At 36.9% G+C, this 10,962-nt stretch overlaps 1 protein-coding gene across 2 annotated transcripts; it reads left to right on the plus strand.

Annotated features, from left to right (window-relative positions):
- Nucleotides 1-55: 55 nt before the first annotated feature.
- On the plus strand, nucleotides 56-10,475 carry LOC139134153 (dynein axonemal light chain 1-like). Of its 2 annotated transcripts, XM_070701076.1 has the most exons (8): nucleotides 56-309; nucleotides 443-484; nucleotides 2,704-2,813; nucleotides 3,865-3,920; nucleotides 4,238-4,293; nucleotides 5,253-5,342; nucleotides 5,835-6,012; nucleotides 9,854-10,475. In XM_070701076.1, exons 1-8 carry the CDS (start codon nucleotides 307-309, stop codon nucleotides 9,892-9,894), a joined length of 576 nt encoding a protein of 191 aa, XP_070557177.1. In that variant the 5' UTR covers nucleotides 56-306; the 3' UTR covers nucleotides 9,895-10,475. The 2 variants fall into 2 exon arrangements, with proteins under 2 accessions (XP_070557177.1, XP_070557176.1); XM_070701075.1 differs by lacking the exons at nucleotides 56-309; nucleotides 443-484 and adding an exon at nucleotides 2,263-2,301.
- The last annotated feature ends 487 nt before the right edge of the window (nucleotides 10,476-10,962 follow it).

A 10,962-nucleotide genomic window follows, 5' to 3' on the forward strand; every position in this document is an offset into this window, starting at 1 on the left:
CCCCCAACGCTTAATTTCAAATGAGCCATGACCTCTCACTGATGACCCTGTGACGTCACCTCAGCTCCCTTTGTGCTTTGTGCCATTGTGGCATATATTTGATTATTTTGTTGCATATCGAATATTTTTAGGTAAATGTTGTTCAAAGTAATCAGAATTTGGTTTTTATTGGCCTAAAGAAATTATGGTAGAACAAAAATTATTTCGAAACATAACTAATTTCCCATGGGGAATTCGCGGCCTCAATGGTCCAATGGTCACCAGCAATGCTTATTATGCTGGCAGCATTGACGGTCAACTGTCCAGATGGTGAGTTACAGTCCGTTAAATCAGATCTTCTGTAATATTTTGATTGAGAAATTGCTTAATCGATAGCAGCAGCAGTTGTTCTTTACTATAAAATACAAATATTTAATGTACACGATATTTTTTACTCTTTCAGGCGGTAAAGGGAACTACGATAAAAGAAGCACTTGCAAAGTTCGTAAGTATCATTCGCAATCTTTTGTGTGCAGTGATCCTTCAGTTTGATAACAATAACACAACTGTACCCCGTAGTACGGTCCTTTTGTGGAGGGACCGTGCCATAGCTTACACCGACATGGTGTAATCATGGTGTAATGTACAAGTCTAGCACTGAAGTAAACTCTAATTTCACATTCTCAGATTGCTTTGCATGCTGAAGTTAATCTTAGGGGTGGACCATTTGATACCTGGGGGGGGGCTTGGAAGATTTGGGGGGAAAAAAAGATGCCAGGTGGAGTTGCTCGGAAAAAAAATTCTGGCTTTAAGTGGCTGATGGAAAAACAATTATGGACCATTGCGACTCGGAAAAAAAAATCTTGGCAATTGTTTGATGCACACTGCAGCATCAATAAAAAGCAGTAGCTCTGGAGTTTTAAAAATCATAAACCATTTCAAGCTTGAGGAACAATAACTGAATATGAACAATTGTACAGTATACATGACCTTCTGATTAGAGGAAGTATGCTGAAATTGAAATTGCTCACCAGTGTTTTCCAGAAATGTGTAAATCTGAAATGTATGGATTTTGTCAAAATACCACAAGAAGAGAGACAGCCTGCAAACATTTTACTATTATCGTTTGTGTATAGAAAACTCATAACAATGAAAAAATGCGTAGAGACTCAATCCAATGCGTAATATTATTACGCATTGGATCGACTCTCTACACATTTTTTCATTGTTATGAGTTTTCTATATACGCATGTTTTATTCGTAAATGCGAACACTGTTATAGTGAATTGTCTTACCAATGTTTTTCTTAACAAAAGCGAATGTGTTTTGGTTAGAATTGAATGAGTTTGATGGTTTGGGGGAAACTACTATGTGGTAATGAAGAATGGGAAATGGGCAATGAAATGAGCAGACAGCAGGTGATTTAAGATTAAATGTTATATCTTCACTGCAAATAAAACCATAAGTGTGTCATAAATAATACAAACAAAACAAAATCATGTTTGTTTGTTTTGTTGTATGTGAGCCACGTCTAAGACACACAACAAAAGTACTGTTTCAGTCTGTAAATGTCACCTCAGATGCCACCAGAGAAAACCATTTCCACTCCAAAATTTCATTTTTCGCCTTGCGAGAGGGGGGACACCCATCTCTCGCGCTCTCCCCCCCTCGTTCACTACGCTCACTCGCCGCTCAGTCGCTTCGCTCCCTCGCAGTCCACCCGTCTACTTTCTTAAATTACCTGGCAACTTTCAATGTAAGGACAACACTGACAAGTAAATGCCATAAATGTACATGATTTTACAAATATGTTTTTGTAAAGTGAATCAAAAATGTACATGTATTTACATATCTTTATTTAGTTTCTTGAATATAGTCTGTGTGCGATAGAACAGCATCTTGTTACTGGGTGTGAAAAACCAAGCAAACAAACATTGCACCGAAATTTGGTAAAAAAAAAAATATATCTCGAAGAAGGAAAGTGAAAAAAAAAGTTGCCAGCATATGCCCTGTAGAAAAAAAAAAATTCATGGTGAAGCACGTGGGAAAAAAAATTATGGCTCTCCACCAATCTTCCAAGCCCCCCCCCCAGGATATCAAATGGTCCACCCCTTAGTTTGCTGTTGTTTGAAATACTAGCAATACACAGACTTCTGAGTGTGACAAATTGCCAATAAAATAGAAAGTTGTATGCTTTTACTCCAGTTCGAAAAAAAGACGCCTCGTTTCTTGAAGCCAGTTAACTTTGTCATTTCTGTGCAATACCTTTACTCTTCAGTGAGAAGACGTCAACATAGCAAAATGAATAAAGCAATGTTACGGGTATAAACAAGCACTGATAGCTGTGGTATAAACAAGCACTGATAGCTGTGGAAAAGCAGCTATCTGTTGGCGGGTAGCCTGCGTCACTATGCGGGTCAAAGGTCAACCCCGCCAAGGAAATCAAACAAGCATTATAGCAGCCAAGGAATAGGATTTAAGACACAAATGTTTTTCTAATTTAATTTTCGCTGAAGTTTATGACATGTATAACCAAGGAGGTAGGAATAAGAAGACCGTCGTACCTTCTCAGTATAAGCGTAGACCCTTGACTGGAGCAATTTAGGTCCAGTCATTACTATAAACTGGGAGAGTGTCAGATTTAGATTGACCTAGTGGTTGTAGACACAAATTTAATTGGTTTTTATAGACACAAACACAGACTTACATCTTGTCTCTGTACAGGAGGAGAAAAATGAATGCAAGGCCTCAGAAGCGGAAAGTGTCAAACTTGACTCTCAGATTCCTCCCATAGAAAAGATGGATGCCTCACTTTCAACGCTTGTAAATTGTCTGTATGTAAACCTTAAATGTTCATTTGAATTGGTGGCTAGTTTAAATCCTAAGGTAACCTTATTTTAAAAGACACTTGCCATGCTTGATCTGTGCTGTGTTCTTTGGTCCCAGTCATTTCTGCTCTACTGATGATTAAATCCACAAAGCTCAGCTCTTATAACCTACTGTATGTGCTGGTATAAAAATCAAAGTGATACAATTCCAACATTCAGAACCTATGTGCTATTAAAATCAAAGTGATACAATTCCAATATTCAGTGTAATTTTCAACGTATCAAGCGTTGTCTTTGGGTTGCCTTCTTCTTGTTGTAGAGTTTAATTTTGATGCAATAGACAGGGCCCATATGCTACAGGAAAGTCCTTGAATTCAAAGCCTCCTGGAACAGTTCTTAAAAATGAAGTTAATTCCCAGATAATCCAACCACACATAAAAAATGGCAAGATTAAAAAAAATCGAAAGTGGCATTTTTAACATCAAAAAGTCCTTGAAAATTGAAAAAATCTTTGAAACGGTTCTTTAATTTTAAGTGACTTTGGCTTTACAGACCCTGAAGAGTAATGTGTGTCTCTGAAGCACAACATTCCCACAGCCGTTGTGAATAACAGATTATGCAGTGTTTCGGCTTAAATATGACTATGAGATATATAAATACTTCAGATATGATATGATAAATCTATATTCTGTACATTTCTGAATATTGAAACCACCTGTAATGTTGCAAATACTGAAACATGACAAGTGCAAATACTTTTGGTATGGATCATACATCGTCTGTCAGTTACTGTGACAACATATCCATGTAACATTTCACAATCAAGACAGTACCGGTAATATTGAACCCTGTAAGGATTTACAGGCACAAGTAGCTATTTGGTTTGAAAGATCTTGATGTAGTATTTGTCATTCTTGTACTTGAGCATCAACCAGTAGCAGCCATATTTGAAGCACCTTCAACACTTCTTTAAACACTTGGTACATGTAATAGGTACTTGGATTTTAAATAATATATACCGGTATACCGGTATGCTGTATTCGTGTTCTCCTTTCAGGAATCTGTCCCTATCTACAAATGCTATTGAGAAGATTGCAAACCTTCATGGACTAAGTAAGTGTTGATATTTTCAAGGTGGATGTTTTATGTATTAAAGTCCACTCTATAGTAGCAATATCATTATGAAAATGAAAGCTACAAAAAGACCGGGCAAATAAGGTGTAATAAAAGTCATTAATTTCACCACGTAGGAAAAGTTAATGTTCTCATTCAATTATAGCTTTGTCATAACATTGTGATAAAATGGTATATAGCTTTTCACCACTTTTGATTTATAACAGACTCAGTCAACAAATTATCAATGAATATTTCAACATTAGGAATGAATAGCAGATTAACTTCTCCCCTGCTTCCTTTTTTTTTCCAATCAGAAAACTTGACAATTTTGTCACTTGGTAGGAATAACATCAAAAGTTTGAATGGAGTGGTAAGTGATTTTTATTCAGCTTGAGTAATACCAGACATGGTTGCTCAGAGCAAGACATGATCAATATGTCCAAGAAATGTAAGAGAAAATGTTTACACATTGTGTGTGTGAAACCGTACATCTTTACACCAATGTGGTATAACTATATTGTCATTTAAATTAGTGTCATAACGTTTTACCAGGAGACTATTTAGGTGAAACTGACTTGTCACTAACCCTAGCAAGATACAAGAAAACTTTTGCATGCAACATGTAAAAGTATATGCCAAACACAAAGAAATTTCCAGATATTCCTAATGTGACAAAAAGACTTTAAAAATCTCATCAATTAAAAGAGCATTTTTAATGATACACATAACAGGAGAGATAAACATTTATTTTAGTGTGTGATTTGTTTTAATGTCATGGTATTTTTAGTAAGAGAACAGATACGCTTATTAAACAACCGAGCACCTTATACATGTAATAGCGTTGATCGCGATTTCAGATTTGTTACTGAATATAGCTGCACGCGCAAGACTTTCAAACAACGCTGCCTAAAATTCGGACAAACTTTGTTGTTGCATGCACGGCTGTTGTTGCAGCTTGCAGTCTGAGCCATAAAATACCAGGAACTAGTGTGACTTTTAGTAACCATTGTTACGCTAGCAGGTTTTATTTTCGACGTTTATGCGGAAAATGTAGACAAATATTTATTTATGCATATTAATGAGAAATACATGACGTCATTTGCGATCAGCGCTATTGTTGTTCCAGTTTTTAAACATAATAACGGGTGTATATCATCAACATAAAATTCAGTGTCTTTTCTTGTAGTCTCATGGGTTCTCTGTGAATTTGTTTTCTTTAGTTGCATAAATTCCTTCACCTTTCATCTTGGTTCCCAACACCATAAATGTAAAAAGGAAATTATAATGTTTAAAGAAATGTGCGCGCGATGTCTGTTTTTATTTCTACAGGAGGCAGTGGCTGAGACATTACGTGAACTTTGGATCTCATACAACTTCATAGAGAAATTAAAGGGTATTCAAGAACTCAAGAAACTTCAAGTAAGTCCAGTATCCTTCGTTTGTTACTCATGCAATGAAGATTACATGAAGTTAAAGCATTTGGGCCAAGTATTTCAACCAGTCATTAATAAAATACACAGTGGCGTGACAAATTAATGCCATTGCAGCACTACAAATATCAGCTCTTAAAGTTTTTCATAAAAATAATAAATTGTTCTAAAGTTTGAGAGCACAAGGATTGGAAATTTCATTTGTTGCATCACTAAATTTCTCCATACTGCAGCCATGTGCCTTTTGTTTAAATACAACTGTACATGCAACTTTTGACAAGCTGATACACAGGTACAATAGGTATATCTACCAGATATTATCAACTCTACTTGAAAAGGGCTTTGTATTTAAAATATTGGGAAAATCATCGTTTGATTTAAGATGGTATATGTGAAAAAATAATGCTGAAATTAAGAAAACATCATCTTGTAATTTATTCTTTTCTACAATTTTTGACAATCTTTTGGCTTTCCTTCTCAGATTTTGTACATGTCAAACAACCAAGTAAAAGACTGGGGTGAATTTTCAAAGTTATCTGAGTTACCAAATCTACGAGTTCTCCTGTTTGTTGGAAACCCTTTGGAAGAGAAGCACACTTTGGAGGGTGATTACAGAGATGTCGTAGCACAGAAACTTCCAAAACTCAAAAAGCTTGATGGTGAGTATGAAATATGACCCAGAATCATTAACTCATTTAGATTCCATCACCCAGAGGTTGCCAAAAAATCATGAGTGTCAAATTGATACCTCTTGGAGTGACTTTGGAATAGACTGAATAAATTAGCAATTACAAGCATGTATTTTGCTGTGGGTTTCTGATTGAGTTGAATGCCAAAAATGGCATGTTTCGTTGCACTTAGTAACCACAAGGTGACCGTCTAGTGAGTGAATAATCATTGAGTGAATAATCATTGCTATGACAGTGGTGAGTGACGCAGATTTGACGTTTTAAGTAGAGCTGGATATAGGTTTGTAGTAGATATTTCCTACTTTGTTCTTAAATGTACACCATTTGTTTCAAATATTGCTTCACTAGTGGCAGGTTCTCAAAGACAAAAATAATAAACATTACACAAACTCTTTTCACACTGAACAACCAGTTTCCTATTTAATTACCTACAGGCTTGTCTTATCAGTTACAGTTGTTTACTAATTAATGAAATCTTAGAATGTATCGGAAATTACAAAGCCCCAGACAGAAATCTTGTTCACATTGGCAACCCAACTGAAATTTGGGGCGACGCAAAATAATTGTCCTTTTGGGATTAAATTTGGTCCGTGTCCACACTTACCGGTACCAGAATTAGGGCCGACGTAACTTTACCTTCCTTTGTGACCTCTGACCTGTCAAAGTTCAAAATGGCGCATTTGAATATGGCACGCTGTTTCTACTGTTCATGATTTTCCTGTGTTTTTACGCACAAGAAGGGCAAATATGACCACCACTCACCCTTTTAATCATCGGAGAGATCTTCACCATTTATTGGATGAGCATATGGTATATATAAGACCGCGGTGGAGAAATAACCAGTGCGCGGCATTTTTGACATGCCTCTCTAGTCTATTACGTGCACTTGGGAATCGAATGACATGGTCTCGTTTGCGGAACAAAGGTTGGTGGGAAGTTCAGCGTACATGGGATGATATTAAAATGTAAAGACTGGATTGAAAACTTTCGATAGGTGTAAACTTTAGTTTCAAACGTCGTTTGTTTTGTGCGAATAGGGTGACTAGTTCAACTTCGATCCATAGCGGAGGCCTGGTCAACTGGGACCAGGGCCGACGTAACGTGTCCACACTGGCGATTTGCGTCGGACCAAATTTTGCGTCGGCCCTGAGTCGGCCCTGAACCCCCCCTTCTAACCGGGACCAAACTGAGTCGGCCCAGGGCCGACTCAGCGTGTCCACATTGGTTTTTTACGTCGGCCCTGGTCGGGACCTGGGCCGACGCAAAGTCGTCAATCTGAACGTACCAAGATACAGTCGCCACTGTAAAACCGACTACAATGTATATAACCTGTATGTTAAATGTTGCCACAATATGATGAGACATTTTAAGGGACTTTACAACAAGATGGATCATTTTCAAGTATGCCGCCCTAATGATTGGTGGTTGACTTTGACATGAACATGGAAAACACACGGCTCTGATTTGTTGGAAGTTGATCTCCTTGCTTATAAAAATCTACACTTGTTGATGGTGTTCCTCTCTTTTTGTCATTTAGTTAATATTTTTTTATCGTTGATTTCATGTTAGACATGAAAATGTGAATGGACAGAATACTTTGAGTTCAACATTTAATTCAAAACATGGGGTCAACATGCTGTGTCTTGGATATCCCTGCGTATGATGTTGTGTGTTCCCAGCATTTTATGGCCTCCCATCACAGCCCTGCTAACGGTAGAGTTAACTTTTCAGATCCTCAGATTCAGATCCTCAGATCCTCAGATCCTCAGATTCAGATCCTCAGATCTCGATTTCAGATCCTGTAACTTCAGATGCAGATTCAAATTTACAAACCTTTTACAATACCCGTATTAACAGTATGATTGCAATTTTTAAAAAAATAATTTGAATATGACATATACAAGGCAGTTATGAATGAAAACAAAATAGTCGGACGTTTACATAAACATTTTCGCTTAACAAGTTTCAACGAACACGGGTCTACAATTACAGATTAGCTAACTTGCTTCTTCCGACCCTTGAACTCTGATTTAGCCCGGGGTCACTCTGGCTTCCAACATGGATTAGTTATATTCCCTCGCCATCAATATTACGAACGATGGTAAAATACGGACTGCAGATAGCCAGCATTTACATGATCGCAGCGGTCTTGATCATTCGATCGCGGGTGTGTGTTTATCTCTATGTCTCTATGTATTGACAATAGAGGGAACGTTCACGTGATGATATAACAAGTCGAATCATTGCGCACCCTGTCTTCGACTGATGACGTTCTGATTCTGAGATCGCAGTTTTTAAGTTCAAGATTCAAGATAGAAATAAAATAATTTCTAAAACCTGTACAAATCTAAATTATATTTTATTTATCAGTATATTACATCAAACTTTGAAAGTTGTGAAATTTTAATTCCGAATCTGCGTCTGAAGTTATAGGATCTGAGGTCTGAGATCTGAGGATCTGAATCTGAGGATCTGAGGATCTGAATCTGAGGAGCTGAAAAGTCAACTCTACCCCCTGCTAACAGCTAAGGTCCATAGACAAAACCAGTGAAATGTGGTCCCAATTTGGACTGCATATGAAAAAATACTTTTCTTACTACTTTTGGCCAAAATCAATAGATTCCAATCTATGCCTTCCCAAATCACTCAACAGCTCACAGACTGCAAAAAAAAATTTACTTTCGTGTCATATCCCAAAGCGTTAGTTTGCCAGCGATGCAAGGTCAGGGGCCCAATGGTTGGCCATATCTCGCATTGACTTATCTAATGGCAAGCCACTGGCCTCTCTTATTTATTTCTGCATAATTTTAACTTCTTTCCACGCTGAACTATCTTTAGGCAGTTTACTGTAGCTTAAAATTTTTCTGATTTATCGTTCATATATTTAGTCAACCTTTTGGTTCTTTGGGTCCATATGCCACCTCATGCCACTACATCACCTACTACTTGCCAACAACTCCATGCCAACAACCAATAACCTGACCTGGCCACATACTGGGGAAGCTACAGCGTCATTAATGCGATTTTCACTTGTTTGTTATCAAGTTTAAATTTGAAATTAGAATGCTTGTCAGAATGTTGCAAAGTAATTAAGTATTATTATATATCTATCATAAAGAACTAAAGAATTTGTGTACAGTGAAAGAGCTGCACGGAACACCCTTTCCGTAATGTTTGCTCTTTCCAAGGGTCCCCCAACCAAACCAAACGTGCGGTGCAGTCTGTGGTTGCATCTGCACATTTACAGTTGAAGAATTTCAAGGCATCCATTTGATGATTGCCAGAATATGTCGCGCTCTCTGTACATTAGTTCACAGGCTATCCAGAAGTACACACAAGGCTGTCCAGAAGTGCGCACAAGGTTGTGTTCCATACTTGCGCAATAAATCGGAAGAAAAATTGTTGAACTTACATTGAAATGGTCAATGTGGCCCATTTAACTCCATAGCCATGAATGTAAAATGTGTAATAATAAGCATATTATGAAAATACCGCAAAGAATGCACTCGGACATTAGCACAGCGGATCACTCTCTGCTTTGCATTGGGTGATATGCAGCATCAATGTCTTCATGCATCCTTTGTAGCATTTTCATAGTAACCTCATATTATTTTTGTCTTTAATTGACCATTACTTGTAGCATTATGAACAAAAACCAAAAAGAAACATAGCATTCTTTCACATTGAAAAGAAGTTTTAGCAACCTTAAATCCCATACCTCACCTGGATAAGTTCTTGTATCTGTTTTGCAATTCCATACCTTTGTTTTATTCCATTATCATAAATATATTCAATGGCTGTTCATTTTCAGGTGTACCAATTATCAGACCAGATGAAGACGATGAAGACTAAATCAAGTTGCATAGCAGTGACACCCTCGTACATTACATCTGGAGATGGCCTGTTTCTCTGTTAAAAAGTTGAAAATGGTGAAAAATACTCACTACTGCAACATATTTCAGATTTTTTGGTCAGTTCAGGATATGTTTGAATACTTTATGCTATCACAGCCTGCATTGTTGTCCTTCTGTCTTCAGGTCCATCTTGTAAATACAGTCTGTTTCCATTTTCTTACAAAGTTTTTAGAGGATTTTCTCACTTTTGTGGGGAAGTGTAACAAAAACCATAATGAAATTACTAAGTATATTATTATTATGATATCTATAACATTCTTCAGTACCCATTGAACTGTATCTATGAAGGAGAAAAATCATATTTTAGATTTGAAAACTAGAGAGACTCTGTTGTAATAGTATCAGCCATAGCTACCACAAGCAAGGCTACTACATTACATTTCAGACATTACTTGCAAACTATGACAAGACTTGTTTCTATTTTATCACCGACAAACGAGGACATGTAATAAAGTCCTCGGAGCTTTGAATTTGTACAGTTTTTTGTTATTATTAAAAATGTTTATGACCAAATATTAATTTTTCAAAAATGTGATTGTGTTTTTGCTTTGCTTTGAAATATCTAGTCAATCTCTACACACAATAGACGTCTACAGCAATGTAGGTATTTGCGAGTTCTCTATGAATGGGTGAAACCAGAAATTTGAATGAAGACAGTACAAACAAAACCATGCACAAGTATGTGTACTGGGATAGACACATTTACTAACAGGTATATGTTTGTAGCAGTACAGCATGATGTCAGAGTATGAAATTTTATTCCAGAGTAGGCCTATTGTTACGCACAAGGCATAAAATGATACATATGTACTTTTGTCCTTTCCTTGATTCAAGCACAATATTCTACATTCAATAATTTAGCATTCTGGAACACTACACTTGCTTTTTTTATTTACTACCAATATGCTAACAGTGGTCGATATCTTGAAATCTTGTCCTTCAGAAATCAAAAGTGGCTGCCATTTAATAGTTGTACTCGCATCAAGGTATGGCTGGCTTTTTCTCA

This window comes from Ptychodera flava, chromosome 5 (assembly GCF_041260155.1).
Source record: "Ptychodera flava strain L36383 chromosome 5, AS_Pfla_20210202, whole genome shotgun sequence".
Taxonomy (NCBI): domain Eukaryota; kingdom Metazoa; phylum Hemichordata; class Enteropneusta; family Ptychoderidae; genus Ptychodera; species Ptychodera flava.